Source organism: Ambystoma mexicanum, chromosome 2q (assembly GCF_040938575.1).
Source record: "Ambystoma mexicanum isolate Mex_15411 chromosome 2q, UKY_AmexF1_1, whole genome shotgun sequence".
NCBI lineage: Eukaryota > Metazoa > Chordata > Amphibia > Caudata > Ambystomatidae > Ambystoma > Ambystoma mexicanum.
Genome location: NC_090924.1, coordinates 115,683,662 through 115,710,234, shown reverse-complemented (window position 1 = coordinate 115,710,234; position 26,573 = coordinate 115,683,662). Strand labels below are relative to the sequence as shown.

General features: G+C 45.7%; 1 protein-coding gene across 12 annotated transcripts in view; it reads right to left on the bottom strand.

The window, feature by feature from the left end:
• MAPK8IP3 (mitogen-activated protein kinase 8 interacting protein 3) overlaps positions 1 to 26,573 on the bottom strand; it is an 892,115-nt gene that overhangs the window by 91,187 nt on the left and 774,355 nt on the right. For all 12 annotated transcript variants that reach the window (XM_069646979.1, XM_069646985.1, XM_069646981.1 and 9 more), the window contains 2 exons: positions 16,944 to 17,024; positions 9,728 to 9,795 (listed from right to left, as the gene is read on the bottom strand). In XM_069646979.1, coding sequence (XP_069503080.1) covers positions 9,728 to 9,795; positions 16,944 to 17,024 — 149 coding nt within the window. The remainder of the gene's footprint in view (positions 1 to 9,727; positions 9,796 to 16,943; positions 17,025 to 26,573) is intronic.

The following is a 26,573-nucleotide window of genomic DNA, read 5'->3' as shown; positions in this document are numbered from 1 at the left end:
CTCTGAAATACCATTCCTCTGGGTCTGTTATTACATCTGTTCATCTGCATTCAGGATTTGATAGGTTGCTGGGAGATCACCTAGGGAAAAATGCATTGTCCCACTTGCTTGTCTCAGTGATCAACTTGAAGCTTTGAAACAGAGCCTTAGGGTCTTTGCCAGGTACAAACTGCTGAAGTAGTCAGACCGGGCAAAAGATGTGTCAGTAGGCTGACTTAGATGGTTTAACAGAGTAAATTGTTCAGTGACTAACTGCTTCAGGATACTCTCCAGGGTAGCAGGTACTTGTTGGACTTGCCTGTAGCAGCTGCTTCGTCCATGACTGGTTCAGGTATCGTGCCTATACATAGAGCCAGAAACAACTTCTTCCTTCTGCCCAGCTGAGATGGGTGGATTTGGATATCTTGGGATCCCCAAATAATCCTTAGTCTCTGAATCCAAGTCAAATACAGTGGTTCTTAATGGAATTCAGTTTCCTAGTATGTGCATGGGCAATAGTGCCTCACTAGGATGTTTTTTAAGGGGACTCGCCTCGGCTACACCATCCTCCCCTCAGTCGGAATCCTATACATTCGAGGGCATTCTCCAGGCAGTCATCTTGGAACCTCAGTGTTCCTTCTGGAATTGTCGTGGGTTCCACCTTGGTCTCCATGGCAGTTCCCTTGATTCCTGCTCATGTCTTGGGACTGGATTCACTGCGGTAAGCAATGCTTTCTTTTGGGCTTGGCATTCAAGTTGAGGAAATTGCTGGTTGTGGAATGAACCTAGTTGTAGGGAGCATGTGAAATAAGATTCTCCCTTGAATCCCAAACGGAAACATTGGTGCCATGATCCACCTTGTAACCCTGAAAGGTTCTCAATAGTAGGTGGCACAATGAAACCAAACCAATTGATTCCACTTCTCACACCAATATGTCACAAAGTGGTCATGGATCAATTAGATTCAAGACAAGTATGTTTAAGCTTAATACCAGGTTTTTGTTACTATAAAGGGGTGAAGGAAAACATGGAACTACCCAGAATAATCAAGAATCAGGACATCTTTACTTCTCCAGTCCTTTCCCCAGCATTCCTCTCCGTACATGTGTCTAACTGGGAGACACAGACTTAAACCATAACTGATGCACAAGTGACAGCTCTGGGTAAGGAGTATACAAAGAGACATTGCAACTTAACATGTGTCCCCCAAAAACCATCTGTAAAATTTTCCCCAATGAGCTGATAATGGGTAACTAACTTAAAAGATGTCCTCAGGGCGCTGGTTCATCCCATCCATGTACAAAAAGACATTTAAGTGTACTTTTTCTCAATTTAAACCATAGCCTATCACACAGAAATTGCAAAGCAGACTTTGAATGTCTGCCCCGTGGGACTGAATCTGCATTCCAATTGAATTCTTGTTTACTGCCTTGGTTCGCCAAATGATTTTGTTTATAATTACAGCAGTGACATGATTGTAAATCAGGTCATATATAATCAAGATATTTCGTTTTTTAATAAAAGTGAGCCATAGATTTCTCCTTTTGAGCAATGCCTATAAAAATCCTAATAGTCCCAGTACATCCTATTCCAGATTCTTACTGTCAATGTTCTGAAGGATGAAGTACAAGCCATAAAGTCCTTCACTCGTCCATTATGTTTTTGGAATTTCCTCTGTTCAAGGCAACAATGAGGTAGGCCTAAAATGACAGTTTTTCCCTTGTGGGCTCTTTGTAAGCCCAGTAAGGCCGCCTCCATAAAGGCTTTTGCTGGTTTAGACCAGTCTCTGTCCCTAGGCCGGCAATATCACATCCTGTGAGGGCATCTGGGTTGAGTGGCACATTGAGGGGCCAACCAGATGGCTTTGCCGCCTGATCCTTTGTCCCTAGCCTCCAATTGTATTTGCTGTATTGAAATTGGAGATTCCTTGGGAGTGGTAGTATGTAAGGGGAAACACTACACTTAAGCTCAGTCTTACTACCAGAATTTACCAACGAATATGTTTATTTACCTGCTGGTGGATTTCTCACTGTTTCCCCACCATTGTTATAATTCAAGCACCCGATTTGGTGATACTGGATGTATGCGGATGCCCTGGACTGATCTCCCGTTTGGGTTTTCTATTGCTAGGCATCCATTTTGGGCCTAAGGTGTCCTGGCCTCCCATGCTGAGACACTCTTCTGGCAATTTTACTGCCGCTTCCTGCCGTTTACCACTAAGGGTGTTTTGCTTGTTGCTAGTCGCTGCCGTCGCCTGGAAGGTTGCGCAGACCCCAACACCCCACCTCATCTAGTCTTCTTTGTGAGACCTTTTTCTAGCGGTGGGAACCCTTACTTTCGCCTACAATCCGCTAAATCCTGCTTTATTGGGATCCCTCGCTGTCCTAAAGTCTTCCTTGCTGTTGCTTTTGATTCTAGCTTGAGGGGCTCCCTCATGGACAGGCTGCTTATTCGTGTTTTCTGATGCTGGAGTTGTCATTGGCGCCTGTTTCTAGTCTGGAGGAGCTGGATCCTAAAAACGATATCTACAAAAGAAGCCTCATACTTACCGGGAGGTATCGGCTTCCTGGAACCGACTTTCAGAAAGGAAATCCCACAAGTACTTACCTCTGGCTCCTGGGCTAGTGGGTTTAATGAAGACACTCACCCTAAGGGTTCCCCGTAGTCAGTGTTCGAGACTATTCACAGGCGGTTCTTAACCACATTTTCCCGTTAATTTCAATTGGGGCTTCTCCTTTTGTGCTGCATCTACTTCTGTGGCTTCTGGTTCTTAAACCGGCCTCTAGAACTCTTGCGTGTTGTCTGCTCTATGTCCTCCATTGGGCGCCTGTGCTGTACTACCAGGACTTACATGCAGTTTCCACATACACAAGGACTGCGTATTGAGTTTGAGCTGTTGATTTCTATTGCAACTTTCTACCCACCTGAAACTCTTCTCAAGTGGCTGTGGTGAAACTGCCGCTGGACATTTTCCTGTATCCATTTTGGGTCCAGTGTGTTTAAAGACTAGAATTTTACCTGTGATTTGTGATATATTTTTTAATTCATGATCTCAACTCACGCAAATGTGAATGCATATTTGACCTGCAACGGTTTTTTGTGATACTATTACTATTTTTGTCTTAAGTGTGAATTTTGGTGGCCTCTGGCTGTGTTGTTATCCGCTCACTGGAACCTTCATTACCTGGTATATGTGCATTTGTAATTTTCATATACTATGTCCCAGAGTCCTAGAAGAACAAGTTACTTATCTTTTAACGTTCTTTTGATGGGATGTTCCTCTGACGTATTCCACATCTATGACTGTAATGACCACAGCTGTGCTGCTTTGGAAAAAAAAAATCGGCGTAGGCATACTGCGTCGATGACGTCAATACGCTGTCCCTTGAGGGCCTCCGTCGAAGGTCGACGTCATTGGATGTTATATCTAGGACGCATGACGCCTGTAGCCTCAGTTGTAGTTTTTTCCCCAGAACGTGTAGCGCCAATCTCCTGCCAGTATGACTGCAGAAAGCCTTGCGTAAGCTTCAGTCGCATAAGAAATTCTGTAGAGGGGCAGGCTGGGAGGGTTCGATGTGGAATACATCAGAGGAACATCCCATCGAAAGAACGTTACCAGGTAAGATAAGTAACTTGTTCTTCGAGGGGATTGTGTCCTCCGACATATTCCACATCTATGACAGACACCCAAAGCAGTACCAACGTATGGAGGTGGGAAAAGAATTTACAAATTTAGAATTTTAGAATGCCCAATCAAATTGCTGAATACAGGACTGCCTTACCAAAGGCCAAATCCTGCCAATGGATGGAGTTCAAGGAATAGTTTCTCACAAAGAAGTATGGACAGAGGCCCATGTGGCTGCTTTGCAAATATTGCGAATCGCAACACCCCTCTGTAGGGCAGTGGAGGCAGCAACACCCTTAGTAGAGTGAGCCCGTAAACCTACTGGAGGGTCCTTTCTCGCCAAACGGTAACACTCAGAGATCGACAAAATTATCCATCTGGATAAGGTCTGCTTGGAAACAGCCTGACCTAAACGCCTGCCAGCATAACCAACAAAGAGCTGATCGTCCACTCTGACCCGGGACATCCGTGGGAGATAGAAACTCAAAGCACTCCTAGGATCCAACCTATGGAGCCTCTCCTCTTCCTTGTCAGGATGTGGAGGAGGATAAAACCCCAGAAGAATTACCTTCTGGCTCAAATGGAATTCCGACACAACCTTCGGAAGAAAAGAAGGCCGCACCCTAAGGACAACCCTGTCCTTATGGAACACAGTGAAGGGTGGTTTGGCGGAAAGTGCCTGCATCTCACTCACTCTGCGTGCGGAAGTAACCACAACTAAAAATACCGTTTTAAAGGACAACAGTCGCAACGGACAAGGATGCAAGGGTTCAAACGGCGCTCCCATTAGGAACATTAGAATCAAATTCAAATCCCATTCCGGCACCTGGAAAGTCGACGGTGGAAACACATTGGTCAGTCCTTTTAGAAAGTGAGTGATCAAAGGGATCTTAAAATAAGAACATTCCTCAGACGAGCGCTTAAATATGGACAGCGCCGCCAGGTAACACTTAATGGTACCTACTTGCAGGCCCTTGTGGGCTAAAGAAAGCAAAAAAGACAAAACCAAAGGAATGGAACATTGGAAAGGATCCACATTCTGTACCCTGCACCAGTCGCAAAACTTTCTCCAACGGCAACAGTACAGTTTTCGTTGCGGGCCTTCTGGCCGAAAGCAACACCTCCATCACATCTTCAGGGAGGTCCCGATCCTTATACCTCAACCTTTCAGATACCAAGCGTGAAGGCTGAGGGACTTGACCTCTGGATGGAGAACCCGACCCCCCTCCCGTGAGAGCAGATCGTCTCGGTAGGGAAGACGCCGTCGAGGGCAGATGGACATGTCAAGAAGGTCCGGGTACCACGCTCTCGTGGCCCATGCCAGAGCAATGAGGATCATCCGGGAACCGAACCCCCGTAACCTCTGCAACACCTGTGGAATGACGGGGACTGGAGGAAACGCGTACAGCAGTGGGAAGGACCACTCCACTACGAACGTGTCCCCTAAGGCTCCTCTTGGAGGAAATGCCCACAAGCAGAATCTTTCGCACTTCCGGTTGACACTGGTGGTGAAGAGATCCACTTGCGGGGTTCCCCAAAGGGCAAAGATCTCCAACAGAACTTCCTGAGCCAGCTCCCACTTGTGAGAGACTGTGCTCTGCCTGCTCAGAGCGTCCGCCGCCGCGTTTTCGTCTCCGGCCAGATGATTTGCCGAGATCGAAATGTCCTGCTGAATGGCCCGAACCAGAGCTGCATCGCCTCCCTGCAAAACGGGGGTGACGCTGCCCCCCCTTTTTTGTTGAGGTAGTGCATGGCCACTGTATTGTCCGTCATAATCAGGACATTCCTCCCCCGTACAGACGGCAGAAAAGCCTTCAGGGCTAGCCTGACAGCCCGCAGCTCTAACAGATTGATGTGGAGTCTGGACTCCGACGGGGACCAACGGCCGCTGGCCGTCTACTCGTTGGCATGAGCTCCCCAACCCGTCCGTCTCGATCGTCACCTCTGGCCATGGTTGCCAAAATGGCGCACCCTTCATCAGATTGCCTTCGACGGCCCACCACAGAAGATCCTGTGCAACCGAGGGTGGAATCTGAACGGGATCCGACATCCTGCTGGAGAACTATGAACAATGCATCATGAGAGCCCACTGCAGAGATCTCATCTGCAGCCTGGCCTCAGGCACCAGGAAAATGCAGGATGCCATGAGGCCAAGCAACCTCAGCAACTTGAACGCTAGGAGAATCTGGGCACGTTGAAACTTGTCCACCATCTGCAGAATGTGATGAGCCCTCACCTGGGGAGGCAAACACAGCCCCAGGGATGTGTGGAGCACTACTCCGATGTACTGGAGCCGCTGGGTAGGTGTCAAATGGGCCTTCTTTAAATTGAGGGAGAAGCCCAGCTTGTGAAGGGAGTGGCAGGTGACGGACAGATGATCCAGGGCTTGCTCGGGAGAACGCGTCCTGATCAACCAATCGTCCAGGTAGGGGTAGACGTGAATTCCCCCTTTCCTGAGATACGCTGCCACCACCACCATCAGCTTGGTGAAGACCCTCGGGCGGATGTCAATCCGAACGGCAGAACCCGAAACTGAAAATGCAAGTCGCCAACCGCGAACCTCAGGTACTTCCTGTGCTTTGGATGAATCGGCACATGAAAGTAAGCATCCTTGAGGTCTAGAGACACCAACCAATCTTGCAGTTGAAGGGCCTGGAGGACTTGAGAAAGAGTTACCATCTTGAACTTGTCCTTCCTGAGGAGCTTGTTCAGCCCACGCAAGTTCATGATAGGTCTCAATCCCCCGTCTTTTTTCGGGATCAAAAAATAAGGGGAATACCATCCCTTGTTCCTTTCCGCTACAGGCACCAGTTCTATGGCGCCTTTCTCCAGCAGGCATAGGATTTCGTGCGCAAGGAGCAGATCTGGACGATTCAAAGAGATTCCCTGGTGGATTGTCGTGAGGTCTCTGCCAAAAGGGGAGACAGTAGCCGTGGGTTATGATCTCCAGAACCCACACATCTGAAGTAATGGCACGTCATTCTCCAAGATGCTGCGCCAGTCTGCCCCCAACTGGCGAACCATGGGACATGGCCTCATGACTGAGTGGACGCGGCTGCGGCAGTGCCTGAGGGCAAAGAGGCAACCGCCCGAGCGGCTTAGGCACCTCGAGTACCTTGCTTTCCACCTCTGGTACTCCTACGGTGGCCCCTTTGACTGGCAGCTCCTCTCGATCTAGCAAAGGAAGAGTAGTACCGAAAAGAACCTCCCCTCCATTGCTGTCCCCTAGGACGAAAAGGCGGAGGTTGATGTACTGCAGCGCTCGAAGACTTCGCTGCAGCTTTGGAGGTCTGCAACCTCTCAAGGCTCTGGTCAGCCTTGCTGCCAAATAGATGGACAACATCACAGGGCATGTTGAGAAGCCGGGATTGCACATCATGAGCAAACCCAGACCTCCGTAACCACACAAACCTGCGTATCACGGTGCTCGCAGCCATGGACCGGCTGACACAGTCTGCCATGTCCAGACCCGACTAAACGGATTCACACATGGCATCTTTGCCGTCTTGCACGAGGGCCAAACTTTCCAGAGTGGGGTGCGTTGATAAGTAGCAGGGGTCACCACTGGCTGGACGGTATTTTTTCAGAAGCAACTTATTCACTGCCGGGAGACTCTCTGGAGCAGTCCAAGCCGCCACCACCCTTCTTTGCAAAGCCATATGAAATGGCAAACACCGGGTAAGTCGGTGGACCTTGGTCCAGGATATCCGTCAGATCATCCTGAAGAAAATCAACAGATGGAGCAGACCACCCTAAGTACTCAGTCACCCTCGTCATGAGACGCCTATATGAGGATTCGGCTTGCATGCCAGGCTCAGGCTTGCCAAACTCAACCTCCGGAGAGGTGTCAAGACCACTGGCGTCATGTAAGGACTGACAGAGGTCTTCCATTTGACTGTGACCAGACAACAGGTCATCAGGAACCTCAGGAGGCACAACCCTCTCCTTATCAGATCCTTCTTCCACCTCTGAAATATACTGCAAAGGTTGGAATAAATCCAATCTGGATGGAGGAGCAGAGAAGGGCTCAAAAACAGGCTTCATGGTCTTACTGGGAGCCTTCCTCTGAGTTTCCGCAGCCCTCCGGGGCACCTCTGGCAAATTCTCCTCAAAAGGCGTTGAGGGCGCCGATGAAATCAGCGTCGACCGAGGCGCTGAGGACTTTGATGACTTCTTCGAAGCCGGAGCCTCGAGAGTGCCCTTCGACTGCCGCGGCGCCGATGGCGGCGTCGACGACATCTTCGAAGCCGGAGCCTTGAAAGAGTCCTTCGACGGACACGGCGCCAACGGCGTGGATGCCTTCTTGGAAGGCCTCACAGGCTCCGACGGTCTTGACGGCGTCGAGGACCGTGACCTGGACCTGGCATGGCTATGGTGATCAACCTTGTCCGATCGGGACCTCGACGGCTCCCGATGATCACGCCGGCCGCCCGAGCCCAAAGGCGTGCGAGTGGTGGCTCTAGCTCATTCCTTGCCAGCTTCTCCCGAAGGCGTGGACGGAACGGTGCCTTGCGATTCGAAAATCGGCATCATCTGCTGGCGGAATACGTCCCATTCGGCCGGTGACGAATACTTGGTGTGACAAGTCAATCGCCTTCTGGCGGAGTACTCCATCAAGGACAGGGAAGGCGACCACTGACGGCGCTTCCGAGAGTGCCTAGAAGAGGCAGAGGAATGGCAGGAACCACTCTGAGACCGAGACCCCTGGACTTACGCCAACACAGAGAGTCGCCCCTCGAGTCGTTGGTCGAAAGCCCAGCAGATTTCGATTTACAGGTTTTAGAAACCCTACCTACCGCTAACTTCTTCTTATGCTACCGCAAGGCCTTTGATGTCAGGGACTGGCAGTCATCGCAGTTGTCGGTGCCGTGGCTTTCGGCGAGGCACCAGAGGCAGACGTCGTGCGGGTCCGTGATGGACATTTTGGAACCGCAGTCCCGACACTTTTTAAAGCCTGACTTCGGGGTAGAAGAGGGTGAAGACATCACCAATACAAAGTAGAAGAACCGCTACAAAGTAGAAGAACCGCTACAAAGTAGAAGAACTGAGCGCGCGGAGATTCCGAAGCGAACACGTTAGCGGAAAAAACAGAACTGAGGCTACGGGCATCATGCGTCCTAGATATAACATCCGGTGACGTCGACCCTCGACGGAGGCCCTCGAGGGACAGCGTATTGACGTCATCGACGCAGGACGCCTACGCCGATAAAACTTTCCAAAGCAGCACAGCTGTGGTCATTACTGTCATAGATGTGGAATACGTCGGAGGACACAATCCCCTTGAAATACTGTAACTTTTTTGGTGTTGGCTCTAGGAATCCCAAATTACTATTTGAACTTTGTACAAATGTCTGGTTCCATTCTCCTCCCACCCCTTTCCTATATATGTCATCTGCCTATCACCAGATAGTGCCTACACTGTAGTAAAGTGGCTGTTGTTTCTTTTATAACTATGTTCTGTTTTTGTACAGTCACTAGATATTTTAACTATCTGTTATCCCCCCACCCACCCCGTCACTATATGTTGTACGTCTATCCTTAGATGGTGGACTAACATTTTAGTATGGGGGAGTGGAGTGTTTTAATTGACACTGGCCATGTTTTAAAACACTAGGTATCTTTAGACTGTGTTCTTTTGCTAAAGTACTTAGTTATATCTAAAAGAGGTAAATATATCTGTAACATTAAAAAAAATATTTTTTTCAGTATATCATTGTAGTGTACATTCTATTGATAAGTGTGTGGACAAACTCTTCTTTTCTGTCAGCTTACATCCCCTTCCTAGAGTTAAGCCCGACTGCTCTGCCGTGTTATCATTTTAAGAGATGTTTGGCTTTCCTTTTGTGCTTAGTGCAGTGCCCCGCCTTAAGGTTAGTGGTTCTACCGACCTCACTAGAGGCCTGTGGAAAAAACACCTTTACATTAACAAAAAAGATACCTTGGTGGAATTGAACAACACGCCAGGTGCACACATCTCCCATCACTCAGTAAATACCATTGATAACCTGTGTACATTCATTAACAATATCAGAACTTTTGACACATACAAGTGTCTCATTTCCATCTCCCAACATGCAAGTACATGCATCTGAACATGCAAGCTTCTGTAGAATCGATGCTTACCTTCTCCGCGATGAAAAATGGCTAACGTTCCATCGGCGAGGGCCACAAGAACCCGTCCTTTCACGTGCCTAAAATCCAGGGAAGAGAACACTGTTGAAAGAGCCTACCAAGGGGGAAGCTTTCTGTTTCAGACACTGGGCAGAGTTTGCATTGTCCTGGTTTGCCGGACTCTGCTGATGTTGGATGAGATTGAGATCCACCCCTTTACTTCCCCACAAGTCAATAAACTACCTCTATTCGATACACAATACAATGGATGCTATTTTAGACACTTAGATCGTTCCACAGAAACACCCGTACATATCTTCTTTGACTGCTTAATGTGCCATTGGTTTGTTCGTTGAATGCACTATTAATTAAGTGGTAAAAATTAGAAGTAACATCAGAGATGCTCCTGAAACAGAGTACCTCTCCTCATTCCAGACCTTCTGGATGTACAATTGTGGATGCTGCAGGACACTGATCAAGGTCCAGGAGTAGCCCATGTACAGATGTGTGCCAAGGAAAGTGAGGACAGGAGAAGGAAGATAACTAGAGAGGAGGTTGCTGGTTCTGTAACACTGCTCCAAGGGAATGCCTCATGAAGTGTTGATGGGGAGCACTTCACAGAAGGGGTTGGGGGGGGAAGAAAGGCCTCAGAGGGAAGTGGAAGAGAGAGGCTGTGTTGGCAAGAGGTCAATCCATGTGTGGGCCACTCATTTAGAAGGGTGCTCCGCTTTAGAGTTTGGACAGGAAAAATATAAAAAGGATAACCCCCTGAGAGGAGTAATGAGAAGTAAAGTGAAGGTCAGTTCCAAGAAGGAGTAAGGAGAGAGGCTTAGCCTATAAGCGGAAGAAATAAGAGGGCCATAGATGAAATGAGTAAGGTAGAATAGAAAAAGAGTAGGGAGGGAGGCTTTGCGGGGAAGGAGGGAACAGGATTAAGAAAAGAAGCTTGGCATAGGAGCAAAGGCAAGAATAAAGGAGACAGGCTACTCGTGGTATATCCTCCTCTACAAAGCCTGATTAAATACCCACACACATGGGTATCGGCAGCAGCTAAGGACTGACAGCCTCACCTTGCAGGTAGATTTTTCAGGATTTTAGGACATAGTAGACACTAAGTTTTTCAAGGTGCTTTTACTAAATTACTGAGACCCCTGTATAAAGATCCCTGTTCTTCTACAAACACAAATAATGTTTCTCCCCAGTTCATGATGCAAGGTCTTTAATTGATTAAGCAGTCTGTCTGCATAAGAACACCCTTGGTTACAGCCTCCATTTAATGATATGGTATATATCATACGACATAATACGCCTTATCCCATTAACCCTTGTTCTAGAATTGCAAACACGTTGGACTATGCCTCTCTATATGACCATATGAATATGCCTAAGCTGTTTCTCATATCTCACCTCTCCCTTCTTAAGTGATAATTACACATTTGCATGTTAGTTCTTCTGGAATGGAGATGCTGTCTAACAATCTCTGCACTCAGATTTGGGTTCTGATGTGGTGATGTAAATCAATATTTCTGGTAAGGAGACCATTGAGACTTCCTGCTCAGATGCAAGGATGAAATAACTGTATTGCCATCTCAGCCCAGCATAAAAATGGGCCCACCACCCGTATGTCTAAAAGTGCCACCTTTGTTGGGAAGCTTCATGGGAACTTTCAACTTGAGTACTACATTTTTTTAGCACTTGGTACTGGTACAATCACTGTGGCAGGCTTTGCATGTTTTTGACGGTATTAGCATACGTGGGGGGGTGGTGCCTTAATTCACAAAAACTCTATCTCAGAGTCATCCTGAACCAACATATTCCATCAGCTGAGCTCCTATCAGTCAAATTACCCATCTCACCTAATCAGAACGCCACCATTCAACTTCTCTGTCGACCTCCAGGCCCTATCTCCACCTTTGCTGATGACATTACGTCCATCCTAACTGGCAACACTAAAACTAATTCTCAAGTTATCCTACTGTGTGACCTTAACTTGGGTTTCCAAGACTCTAATGACTCCATAGCATTGGATATTGCCAGCACATTATCTGATCTTAGATTCTCCCATTGTATACAGGAACCTACCCACATCAAGGGGAGAACCCTCGACTGGCTAGTCGATCTTAACTGCAGTATCACTTTACAGTCCAATTCTCCCTGTGCTTGGTCAGACCACCATCTTATCACTTTTAACATCGAAGCCAATGTACAAAACCTCAAAGAAGACATTGCCCCTCCTATTCACACTAGGAATAAAAGGGACATTACTAATGATAGGCTACTCCCTCTTATCCTACCCATGCTGAATAACGTTTCAGCGTCTTCCACGGACCCTACTCTCCTAGTCGACACATACAACCACGCCATGCTCCAAGCTCTCAATGCCATTGCCCCTCTTAAACTGAGGGAACCTAAACCATGTTCCCACCTCAACTCATGGTTCACACCACAGCTGAGAGTACTGCGTAAAGCAAAACGTACCGCAGAAGCCCGTTGGAAAAGTCTTCCCATTGATCCCAAAAAGGACAGGCTCACTATAGTATCCCTGAAATATAAAGAGACCATCTTCCTTGGCAAAAAAGATACTTACAACAAACGCATTATGCAAGCGGAATCCAACACAAGAGAGCTTTTTAAGATTCTGAAAGAGCTTCAATCCCCCTGCATCTCCTCCCAACACTTGCACCAAAGACAGCACTTGGTGTTCTAGCATTCAAAACGCTCTCCTAGGCAAAATCGCTACGTTGCAAGCCAAAATTAATATTAAACAAAGTAGTCTTCAGACTGGCCATTTGCCTAACATTCCCCCATGCACTACCTTCCCCTCTCCACGCACTCACACACCTTTCACCTTTTCATCACTTACGATTACTGAAGTTGAAATCATCCTCAACAAACTAAAACCTTCAAACAGCCAAGGGGATTCTTGCCCAGTCCCCATCATCAAGGAGGTCACACACATACTAGCCCCCTTTATCACGGCCCTCATAAATTCTTCCTTTAAAACAGGCATCATCCCAGACAATCTCAAGGACGCCTGGGTTATCCCCCTCATCATAATATCCACCCTCGACCCTAGCACACCCACCAACTACAGGCCCATTACAACGGTTCCTTTCCTGCTCAAGATACTTGACCACGCTGCCTACCTTCAGATCCAGGATTATCTGGAATCTAACAACCTACTAGGCCTCAGGCAATCGGGTTTCCGTCTTAGGCACGGCACAGAAACTGCCTTCATTGACATGAAAACCCAAATTGAAGACCTGAAAGACCAGGGTAAGTTAGCACTCTTACGGTTATTAGATTTATCTGCTGCTTTCGATTTGGTCAATCACCAAATTATTTGCCAGCATCTCAAATTTGCAGCCTACTTCTCAGATGAGGCCACATATTGGATAAGATCTTTCTTGGATAATAGGTCTATGCAGGTCTTCGCCCCCACAGCCTCCGCTGTACCCTCTCCTGTCCCTTGTGGTGTCCTGCAAGGATCCTGCATCTCGCCGACACTTTATGTGTTTACCAAACCCCTTTTCGATATTCTTGACTATCTGGGTGTCACCTACACTAATTATGCTGATGACACCCAGATACTCATCCCTATCAGAGGAGACTACACAGCTGACACCAAATCCCTGAACAATGTCTACCTGGTTATTCAGGCGTGGATGGCACAACATGAATTGTGCCTCAACAACGATAAGACTGAGCGCCTCATCCTGGGCTCCCACTATCGGCTGAATAAACTAGACCCTACATTCAAGTCGTTCAACATAGATGGCAATACTATCAAGGTATTGAATTACACCAAAACGCTAGGCATCTATCTCGACTCTACACTCTCACTCTCAAGACAAACCAATGCTGTCAGCTCAGCCTCTGCTTATGTATGCAAACTCATTACTCCCTCCCACCCCATCCTCTCTACTGCTAACTGTATCATCCTGGCCAGAACACTCATCGTGTCAAAAATTGACTATTATAATGCCCTTTACCTGGGGATGAGTCAGCAAAACCTAAACAAACTTCAGATTACACAGAACAATTCCATCAGGGCTGTCCTCAACTTTCCTAGGGGCCAGCGCATCTCTGATACCAGACGTAACCTACGCTGGCTGTCAGTCGTGCAAAGAATTTCCTTGAAATCACTTGCCCTTACTCACAAGTGCATTTCCAACCAGGCACCCACTTATCTGGCCAGCCACTTCACTCCCCACACATCCGCTCGACCCCTAAAATCAGCTCAAATTAACTGCCTAGTATCCCCTAGGTTCAACCTGCAGAGAGCAGGCGGGTCTAGCTTCCCGGTACTTGCCAGCAAACTATGGAACACTCTTCCGAACCTGCTCAGATCGTAAACCTTCCTTCCACTCTTTCAAACATAAAACTAAACTCTGGCTTACCAACTCAGACCTCCCTCTATCTGCCTGAGCGAGTCTCGACTGCCTCGCACTCTGCTTCATCATTGTACATATCTGTATATTCCTAATTATTTCACTATTGCGGCCACAGCTTCTACTGTTATTATTATGCACTGTATAGTTCCTGTACTTGTTTGACGGTTCCTCAATATAATGTTTACTTTGTAATTTGTACTGTATATACACTGTACTCTCTTGACCTGTCCTTATTGTACTTTGTAACTTGCCTGTAACCTCATGCTAAGCGCCCAGATGCCTTTGGGCCAGGCACCCTATACAAATAAAGAAATACAAATACAAATACTTGATTGCAGGTCAAATTGACCTTTTCTATTTGACCAACTTTTTCTGATCTTTTTTGGTTGAATTACGGTCAAAATAAAATAAATATATATGTGGGGTGTAGTAAGGGAATAGGTTAAGGTGAGGGCAACCGGGGGAGGGGGAATGCAGGGTCTCTCCCCCCACAATCCTCTGTATGAAACAGGGTTGGAAGGTTTTGCTGAAGTCTAATTGCTCTTCTTTGGGCAAATTCTATCGTTACCCAGTCCATAAAATTCATGAGATTTGTCTCTCATGTCGGCTGGGAGGATTTAATCCATTGCTTTAATTTACGCCACCATGTATTTTCATATGTTCCTAGCAATGTCTCACCCGCCAAGCCACTTGTCCTGGACCAAAGTTGCTGGCCCACTTTCTGCTTCTTCTTTTAAGGAGTAGGCACATGCTTGTCACCCGGTCACGGCTCCACTCACCGCTTTCCTACTTTTAGGATGACGCTTCCTCTGCTCTGTCATTTAACTGTGGCCGTAAATCAATGTTTTCCTTTGTGAATTCTTGGCCCAACAGTACGTTTTACATCATTCACCATTTTCTGTGATGATCCGAACCTTTACCTACTTCTCCCTTCGACCTTCATTCTTACAAATCCACCCTTACACTTTGTCATAGTATTAAATCCATTTAACACCTTTACTCTGCTTGGTAAACTCTGTGCCCTTTCTCTGCATTCATCAGTGATCATAAATATGCGTCCCAGTCTTCCACCGGCTGAGCTTTGGCTGAGATTTATTCTACTTTCTACAGTCATTTTGCTCCTACCGCATCCTATGAGTATCGCAATAACGTTTTAATGCTAGGTCTTCCTTCGCCTGGCATAATAGTAGAATGCACAAATAATGGTTTCCATTTTCTTCACACATGTTTCTACGGCTCAATCCTGATGCCCAGATGTATGCTTGGGTCGTTTCTTAGTGTATTCACATCTTTTGCCTAAGCCTGGCCTAAGCCTGGCCTTTGCACTGACTTCTCCTGGAGCTTTTCTTATGTTAAAACCTAAAATACATTAATGTATATAAATGTATAGAAAACAATGTACATCAATCCCATGTTGCATCTCTACAAATGACCCAGAATTCCTCTCTGGTGTGCCATTTACTCCACCAGGAGACTATACCCGCGTTAGCATGTGAATGGTAAAAAATAGCTGCTGGGAGCCTCCCCTCCCAAATGGGAGGTATGAGGGTAAGGGGCATGAGTTATGATGGCGGGGAAGGGAGAGGTGCAAAAGCTCTACGGGTCAGTATCCACCTGTATAAAATAAGAGAGTTATTACTGCTTGCAGTATACATTATTCTAGCCCTTTGGAACAGCATCCCTGCCCCTCTCAGACTCTGCTCTGCTCTTCTCTACCTCTTTGCCTTCCCTGCTAATCACCCCACTGCTGCTGTGACTGGTGGCCTGACCCTCATGAATCTCACAGGATTCAGGCCCTTCATCTCAGTCGATACCAGCACTCGCACCCCCGCCGCTCCACTGCAATGTTCTGCGGGCCTCTGCTGGCGACTCTGCACTTGCCCTTAGCCTGAGGTACCCCTCCTTGGCTCCCCTTAGCACTTCCCTTCCGGGCCCTCCACCAACACTTGCCCACTCCTCTGCTCCCCGGCCTCCTTCCCACACTTCTCCCCACTACACTTGAACGTCTGAATGCCACAAGTAGGACCATGACTGTATTTGACTGTTTTTGCCATTGTTATTTTTCCCCTGTTCCCTTTGCCATTAAGCCTTGTGGTGCTTTGAAACACTATTCAGTTGTATAGGCGCCTAACAAATGCTCAATAAAATAAAAATAAAATAAACTAAATGCATTGAACCCTAGTTATACCTTTTTGACATTTCACATATAGAGGAATTCTGGCCACCTACGTCTACAACTCACTCGCCCTTTCTGAAGAGAGTATACTGAATATCAATATACCCCACTCATGCGTGCCATAGTGCAGCATGTTCCTGGGGGACCTGGCCATTGAGAGGGTAGCCTCAAAATGGAATATTAACTGCCCTGGAGATGCCTCGGGTAGGGAGCTGTTCAATAAACATGTGAAATGCCTGGCAGAGGAAGACAATGTGCAAGAAGAGATGTTCCAAAGAGTAGAGAAAGGTATGGCTCACAGAGGAGAAATGGAAAGAAGGAAAAATGCGTTGGTAGAGGAGCAGGGGTGAGAGGCAAGGAGGGCACCGGAACATTGGGGGAGGAGAAGACATATCCATGTTAGGCCTCTGCGTGAAGGAAGGATTAGGGAAAGAATGTGTGGGGCACTAGGTTGAAGGACATGTGTGTTTAAGCCTCACATGAAGCACATCAAGGAGAGAAGTGTCATATGGGAGGGTGGAAGTAGAAAGTAGAAGCTTCACCTTGGAGCCGAGGAAGCCTACAGGGAAGAACGGCTGCATGGAAGGAGAATGCCTTGCAAGAAGGTTGGAAAGGATGTAAATGGGAATGCATCCTGGCTGCCGGGGCACATACTTACACTAAGCTCAGCACAGAATCCTTCAGTTTTATGGAATGCAGGCACTTCTTCCAGTTGGATACCGCAGAATGAACGTACAACCTGCAAGAGGGAGTAAACTTGCATAAATACGAAGTAATCTTGTGAGGACAGTCATTCGGTCTCTCTAAAGCCAGACGACTGATTAATCCCAAATGCCAGATAAGGGCTCTTATTCCATCTCCTGCGTGTTGGTCAAAATACTGAATCTAATGAATAAAAACACGTGCAAACAATATCCAACGGACAAAATGATGAACAACCTCTTAAGCAAAGGCTTTTCGTCAAGTAGTATTTAATTATGTACAGCTGACTCTGTAGTCTTTCCTCCAGTGTGTTCCAAGGACTAAGAAAACTTTACTTACCGGTAATAATGGTCCGTCAGTTAGGTCTCTTCTATATGTTTACATACTCATATCACCACTCAATGTCAGGGATTAGTCTTTTAAAGAAATGTATTTCAATATTTGTGTTAAGCCTTCCAGACAGAGCACAGTACCTGTAATGCATTGACACTTATTAGCTCTTTAAGCATGTCTAAGTAATGTGCGCGATTCTCAGTAAGAGGCCAGCTGATTACTGAAAGGAGTAAGCAGGGGTATGGTGTGATGGGTTGTCTTATGTCAATCCCCATCTTTTGCATGATATGGAAAGCAGACCAAATATATAATACATTATAACTGACTTCAGGTATCACACTTTTTAAGATTGTTAGGAAATGGTTCTAAGCAACCACTTATCTAATAAAAAAGGATTTTCCTTGATTGAACAAAAATGATAGCAGCATACCTTACAAAAATTCTCAACTTTTTCGCCAGCTCTATTTTTACTATTGTGTCCAGTAACACACAATAACAGTATCTTCCAGGACGTGCCTGCTTTTGGAATCCATGATGCAAGGACCTTAATAACCACAGCACAGCCCCTTTGGTACCTGTGACAAACCTTCGGTTGGTGTCACTTCTCCTCGGAGGGGAGCCCCTTTACATGAGGCCAGGGAGGTGCAGCAGCTAACCTGTCGTCCCCCTGGGGAAGGTAACATACGGGAGGACCTCATGGGGAGGAACTCCCCTCCTAGGGATAAGGACACGAGGGTGGGATACGGCCCCTGTAACTCCCAATCCCTCAAGCGGACCACCTCTCATCCACTTGGGGATAAGAATATAACTCTGAGGCATGGTCTAAAAAAAAAAAAATAATCCCACAGTTCAGTGATAACATCAGGTCGTGACAGGGGTAAGAGCTCTCATTCTACAACTGAGCCTTACCCCTCTTTCACTATCGAGACCCAGAACGGTATAATGGACTCGTTTGACAATGTTAATCGGTACTATTTCATTTCAAAGTCAGTTGATCATGATATGGATGAGATATCTAGGTCAGACCGACTAGGTAATTCTGCCCTTTCTTTTGTCATCAGCAGGAAGAAGAGGAGTGTGATGAAGAAGAGTCGGAAAACGCTACAATGAACCGGGAAAAGCACAGCCTCAGGTGTCACCTATTCGAGTGACATTACGCAGGTCTGTTCCCGCTACAAAAATCAGATAGTAAAGAAAGACACACCCAGATGTTAGCCCGGCTGGTGAGCCTCAGCGCGCGAGGTAGCCTTCGGGTGCAGGAGATTCAAATCTGGAGAGACAAGAGGACAGGGGACGCTGACAGAGAGCGGAGAGGGTCCCTGTCAGGTTTTGCAGGAACAAAACCACCAGCAACGGAAACCCAAGGAGACGGTAGTGCTGTCTTGGGGAGGCGGACCAATGAGTCCTGTGGAAGTGCCAGTACTGTGGGTAACGGGAAGCCAAGAGGACGTTAGTGAAGCTGGAGAAAGAAGAGGAATGAAGCAAAGCAGACCAGACGCCGTCCCTGTCCCAGAGAATACCGCAGATGTGCCAAGACTCCCAAACAAGTAACGGGAGGAGCAGGGAGACCGGCGGGGACACAGGGTTAACAAGAGGGTCTCAACCCCAACATGAGTATAATGAAATGACCCTTGTCAAGAGAACAGTTTAAACATCTGAAGAAGTCTTCCTCATGTCAATTGTAGACCCATAACCACTAACAACCAGAGAATGCTTGTTGACCACAATAGTCAAGAGGAGAAGTTGTGCATCAGATGAAATCTTCCTTGTGTCAGAAGTAGACCCACAACCACTGACCACTAGAGAAGGGTCGAGGACCCCGACGATAAAGAGTAAAATCTGTGCATCGGAGAGAATCTTCCTTTTGGCAGGCAAGTGAACCAAGTGGGCCAGTCCAAAGAAGAGGAGAAACCTGGGTCTGGGACCCAGAGGGAGTCATCTTCTTCCTGGCAGTACCTGGCAGGGAAGTGAACTAAGTGGGCCCGATTGAAGAAGAAGAGAGGCCAGGGTTGTGGACCCTCCTAACAATTAGAATTGGGTGTTGTAGGTGTGAAGCCTAATGAAACGAAGGTATGGGGAAGGGAGTCATTCCCCCTGGTTGCAAGGAACTAATAACGAGATACCAGGAGAAGGGAGTCATTCCCCTGGTAACCCGGACCAGCAGTAAGATCTAAAAAGCCATTGGGAAGGGAGTCACCCCTCCCCCCGGCTATCTGAGAGCGGACGCCAGGAGAAGGGAGACATTCTCCTGACCCACCAAGAAAGTATTGCTGGGAACTTTACAATCAGGGGATGGGAGCCGTTCCCCCTAACAACGTGTGAGATACAAGACTGTTCTAAGATTTCAAAACTGCTTCAACAAATCAAGAACTATAACCTGGGAGAAGGGAAGAACTCTCCTGGGACCAGAACAGTACTGCCGTATTCTTCTTCTAGTGCAAGGGACAGAAGTAAGGTTTTCTAGACACAGGACGGTGGACATTTTTGAGTTGACAGAGATCCTGACAGTCACCTTATCTCCTTAGTTGAGGCAAGGAAGCCCCTCCTAGGAAAAGGGATAGATAGGTTTGCTTTCTCTTTTGATTCAATATAAGTCTTTAGCACATGATAAATGCCCCCCCCACCTTGCTGCTGGGTGGGCCACCCAAGTGGAAATCATCTCTTACCTGAGGAAGGCTGTCTGCACCCCCACTTTTTAAGCCGTCAGCTACTGCCGAACTCACAACGCTATCCTGGTCTCTCACATTCTAAAACCCTCTAAATACATTGATCCTCTCTGATCCTCTCTGCTACTGTTCGCAGTGGCTATGGAGCACTGGGTGGCCCTACTGCGGGAACAGCACCTAGATAGGGGGATTCAATTCTACTCTCACAGAATGATTATCTCGCTATATGCAGATAATATAATGTTATTAATTAAGGAGCCACATGAGAACTTAAACCCGGTAATATGACAAGAGACCCAGTTTGGTGAATGTTCCGGTCTGCAGATAAACCATGAAAAATCAGTGATTTTTTCCCTGACCAAGAGCACATTGGTTTTCACAGAGGGCTTTGTGTTTAGGTGGGAGCTGTGAATAGAGATATCAAGGGATGTGGACATACGTTTTCAGGAAAACGATAGCAGGGCTGTGGATAAATTTATGGAACAGGTGCAGAGATGGCGAGGCCTTCCACTTTCAATACTGGGGTGTATTTCTGTGATCAAAATGATGGCCATTCCCGATATTTCTGTACTTTTTCTTGAATATTTCTTTCTACATCTGAGCACTTTTTTCACTTGTCTCCAGGGGATTGTTTGAGAGCTTCTATGGGCCGGTAGGCAGCCGAGAATTAAATGCGATACATTATCACAACCTCTTGCTAACGCTGGTCTGGCACTTCCAGATTTTGAGAGGTATCACCTGGCAGCACAAGCCCATTTCTTATCCTTCTGGTACACTGTACAGCCATCTAGACCGCATGTACAGATTGAGAGGGCAGGTGTTATTGTTGAATGTTGTAGGTAAAATCAATAAACACATTTTTCTTTTTTATTGCGTTGATCCTGCAAACGATGTACCCCAGGTCCTACAAATCCCTCGGGGGGGGGGGGGGGGGCAAGGATATCCTCGCTAACATCGGCTTAGTCCAGGGGAACCATGGCTGCCTCTACCCTTTCCACATTCTCCCAGCTCTCCTAGTGGGGATTCTGAATACATTCCTTACTGAGAGGCACCATTCTTGAACGGATACAGATTTCGTGACAATTGCCATGAGAATCTCCTTTGGCATTCTAAGTACACAGGCTACCTGCCCTTTAAAAACGCTCTTTCTTTCCAGCTTTGTTGGAACTCTGTATACATTTACAGCTGAAAATGGATGGAAGGTACTTCCTTCCAGCTGAGCTCCGTCGCCAAATCCACTTCACTAATCAGGGCTTCCACCTGTGTTTTCAACCTTGTACCCTATTATCACAACCTTCAGCCAGCACCTCATCATGGCTGGTTCATCTGGATTAAATAACAAAATTAGGAATACAATAATACATGTTTTTTGCTATAATAAAAGTATATAACTATGTTTGAGCTCACCAGTATGCAATGAAAATGTCTTTCACTGGAATTGGGGCTTTTGTTTCACCTGTCTTTTAACGCACTACCTCCAGGAAAGACATCCAGATGTGTTCTCCCTTGGTGACTAGGGCCACATCTAGGTGGACAGTTAGCCCACTGTCCCTCCCCTAAGATTAGACGCTGGATAGTAGGTGTTTGAAATCCTTACTCCACTCAATCAGCATATACCTGAATTAAACTCTGTCAAACGTTAACACCCCTAAGGCCTGCTTGCGTCGCTTGCAAACACTCCTCAATATGACTGCATTTTTTATTGAAAACTTTATTTATCATTTTCCATAAATATACAACAAAATCAGTAACAGGTAACATTTTTCAAGAATCTAACTTCAATATTACTAAACAACAGATTTGTTGATCACAACCAACGTGTTTATATATCAAATAAGATTTAGAAAATAAGTAAAAGAGAAGAAAGGGGAAAAAGGAGAAAAAAAGAAGAAAAAAAACCCACAGCATCACATATAACACACACATAACACACACATTCATACAAATAAAACATGGTATCTAGTCAATTCATCTAAAACCATTCCATCGAAATGTTTCCATCTAAAAAATGTCCATCTAATGCATGTTTTTGGGCGGTAAAGGGTTAATTTTTGTTCAGGTGTATTTTAAAGGGTGAAAAGCAGGGGTTTGGGGAGGTGACCCGCCAAAAAAAAAAGAAGAAAATAAAGGAAAAAAAATGCATTAGATGGAAATTCTTTAGATGGAAACATTTTGATGGGATGGCATTAGATGCAATGGTTTTAGATGAAATTACCATAAGCCCATAACACATATACATCAAAATGTATGGACATGCAATCACACGTTTTTGATCTGAACTCTATTCATACAATTTATTTCTATGAACCATATAGATCATTAAAGGGCGTCCAAATATACATTTTCCCCAATTCCTCCTATAATAAATACATTTCTCGTAATCCGATAACAATTGCATATCACTAACCCAACTCTACCTTTAGCTTTTTCCTAGTCCTCCACAGTCTTAATATTTACTTCACTGCCACCATTAAGGCTTTATCAATCCAACATCTATATCTCCTAGCTATCACACATCTTCCCCTATCAGAAAAGTGAATTGTGAAAAAGGGTATTCTCGGAAAACCTATACACAATATTGTGTCTAATCTATCAACACATCTCCCCAAAACCCCATTGATCTTTAACAATACAACATATGGATTAGTGTCCCCCCTCTCTTTCCCACATCCCCAAAATGCCTCATCTTCCAGAAGGGTCAAAACTATGCATACACACTGGCGTCCAATACAGACAACCCAAGATTTTCTGATTAATAAGTTGCAAGTACAAATCTAATTTACTCCTATAACCCACCTGCATAACCTTCTTCCACTCTTCCTCCGAAATAGCACATTGTAACTCATTCTCCCAAGTATTTTTCATTTTGTCCCATGACTTAATAATAGGATCATCGAAAGGCATTAAATTAATATAAGTAGATACTGTGCGGGGTGACGACTTAAATATTGTACATCCTGAGGGTCCCCTTTCTTTTCTTTTTTATTTGTTTTTTATTAAAGTTTTCAAAACAGCTCATGAAAAATGCAGGTACATTGTTAAGAACATTTTACATTTAGTGACATTCGGTTTTGACCGTGCCCCTAACCCTGAGGGTTTCTTTTCTAATGTACCTGGCAGCATTCTCAGCCTTTGTTGTAATAGTGTCCTTATTTCTTAAAGTGTATCCAGCTCCCTCCTCTCTAAACCAAACTTCCTCTGCAGCTCTAAGAAAGAAACCACCTGTCCATACCGTACAATATGCCCTATCCTCAGAATACCTTTTAGAATCCAACTGCGCCAACATAGAGTTTTATTAGCCAGTTGAAGGCCGGGGTTGCCCCAAAGCGATGGCTTGTAATGCAGATAAATGTTTTGGTCAGCATCAGTCAATCAAGCAATAAGGCTTGTGCATGTAAAATCCATAGTCGTTAGTTATTTCGCTTGAAGGCAATCTTTCCTATCGACTAGATGTTATCTAATTCTAATGGATGAAATATATCTCTTTGAATTGTTAACCAAATTGGCTCATATTTATCTGTTGACATCATATAGTGGGCAGTCTTCGTTAGGATAAAACCCCTGTGGTATTTAATAATGTCCGGGTAACAACCTCCCGTATACTACGTACCATAATATATCTAGGAATATTTGCTTTTCCCTTCTCACCCCACAAACCTCTGAAATGTATGATCAATCTTTTTTTCCTCCAAAAAAACGATTAAAAAAGATTGATCATACATTTTAGAGGTTTATATGACTGCATCAGTTAATGCCATTCAGCAAATCTCACATACCTTATTTGCCATAAAAGAACAGTAGCTTAATGGATCACCCAGCGCAAAGCGAAATAAGTGGTCCAATATAGTGGACTAGTAAAGGCATACTCGTAAACTATCAACAATTTATATACAATATGCAGAGGTTTATATCTAGTAGTTTTTTGTTACAATGTCTTTATGCTGAATTTCAAAATAGCTCATTCCAAGATGTCAGCCAACATACAAACGAGGCACCCTGCGTGATGGCTGCTCTCAATTAATATCAACTGGATGGCCTTCATGGCTGGAAGTCCTTAATACAAATACTAATGAACTATCAACAATTTATATAAAATATGAGGTTTATATCAAGTAGTTTTTTGTTACAATGTCTTTATGCTGAATTGCAAAATCGCTCATTCCAAGATGTCAGCCAACATACACACGAGACAGCCTGCGTGATGGGTGCTCTCAATTAGTGTCAACTGGACGGCCTTAGTGGCTTCAAGTCCGTAATAAAAATACTAATCAATTATGAACAATTTATATAAAATATGCAGAAGTTCATATGAAGTAGTTGTTTTTCATTGCAATGTCTTTATGTTGAATTTCAAAATCGCATTCCGAGATGTCAGCCAACAGACACACAAGACAGCTTGCGTGATGGGTGTTTTCAATTAGTGTCAACTGGACGGCCTTCGTGGCTGCAAGTCTTTTTTATAACCAGTGCAAGAGAGCATCACTAATTGGAGCAAATAATATCACTGATATGTGGTCTAGATGTCCTGCGAGCGAGGATCTTAGTTGGGGATGGGAAAGGACACACTCAAATACAGCACTGGAAACGTAGAGAATTCAGTACATGGTTTAAGCAATAGAATGAATTCTGAAGCATACCAAAACATTTTCCACCAACAACCATCCCAGAGCCTAATGCGACAAAAACACCACCCAAAGGCAGAGCCCTCCAGGAATCGTTCAACGCATTAGCGCAGCATGGATCTGGATTCAAAACAACCTTTCAGAATGAACGACAAGGACAACAATCCTGGCAAAGCACAATGCACCTGAGGCAAGGACCGTTTGTGCTGTCTCACAAAAACATACAAGACACCTGTGCACTAGTTCATAACCTAACTCAGGAGATTGGACTCAGTCGGGTTAGTCTCCTCTACTCTTGCTTTAAAAAACATAACCCAGAATGATAGGAACTCTGCTTCCAGATGGAAAACACTACTCAAGAAATCCCAAACCTCGAACAGTAACAGGCGGGAACTCGAACAAACTCCATTACAGGTGTCCTCACTAATCCCAAACCTCCTTTTCTGGCCAACTAACCTCTAAATCTCCTACTACCATTTCCCTCGCCCCACCCCCCACACACAGGCCACCTTGCACACGGCAACATCATGCCTACCAATGATGTACCCCATTAACCTTGACAGAGCTGTGTAAAAGCGCACCTTTAGCTCTATTGAACACCGGTCACCTCCCCAAGTTAGGGGTTAGTCTGGTCCCGCAGCTCTGTGAGTTATCAGCTCTTGGGCTCTCTCCTCCAGATAAAAGGCACACCCAAGTGTTGCTTCCAAACAAGATAGAACCATGCCAGCAACCAGGACTTGGGAACTTTCAGACCGCACTAATCAACACCTCTGGTTTCACACATGCCTTCCTCAGTATCCCCTCACAGGGTCACGCCTGGGATTAAGAAGGGAGCGGAGACATCTTTATAGTATTATATCTTTATGAGGGAATTTGACACAAGAAAGGGAAACGCAAATGAAAATGGGATCTTCACAAACAAGTTCAGGAAGGGACTTCTTAAATGGGTATTTCAAAACACGTGTCGGCTGGTGCACTATTCCAAATCAGAATAAAAATTGGAATGAACCTATTTCGCTCAATGACTTTTTGAAACAATACAGAGTCCAACGCATGAGATTGGTGCGTTCAACTTATCTCCAATCTTCTTTCCGACTTCTTAAATGGGACTGTCTCTCTTTTCCTTTCGGAGACCACCCTCCTCTTATTCAATGTCTCTTCCGTGGGACGCAGGTTCGTAGTCTTTCCCTGTCTCAGAATCCTTATCCATTGTAACTAGCGCCTAGATGCCTCAGGGCTTTGTGCGCTGCTAGAAACGCAACAATAAATAAATAGAAGCAAGTGCCCCACATTGTATGGTTCAAGCTACTTCAGCACTACGTCACCCCTTTCTGAGGTTTCAAGCTTTGGGGGGACTCAAACCCTCTTTTTAGTGTGAACTAGAGGCTGGCTTCCCAGGGTACGGTGCCTCATCGCTCGCTCTGCTGGAAAGTTTCATCAGCAGATGGGTCAGAGGATGCAGACAGCAGGAAGAGATGTAGAGAGGTCCCCTTTGGGCAGGCTTAGTCAGGAATTTCTCTCTGTGTCTTGCGCCTCACAATGATATATCCTCCCATTGTCTGGTCATTCTGGCCCTGGCAGACCCTGCCTGCCCTGGATGAAGTGCTTTGGTGAGTTTTACCTGTGATGTTTTAAATTGTTTCTATGATGTGCTGCTTTGATGGATTATTGCAATCGAATAAAGCTTATTATCACCATTATTATTGGTGTCACTATTATTATCCACTTGTGGTACCCAATTTATCAACATTGGAAGAGAACAGTTCATGAGTCAGCCCAACCAGGGTATCAAACACATGATTCTTGGCATCACCCTGCTTGAAAAGGCGAGCAAGCTATAGCTACCCACCTGGCCTGCAGCCACAGTGCTACGAGGGAAATACGCCAGCCTCCTGAGGTCCACACTCATCCTGATCCTAGAGAAGACGAAGAGCGAAATGAACTTGCCTTTCAATCCATTTGCAG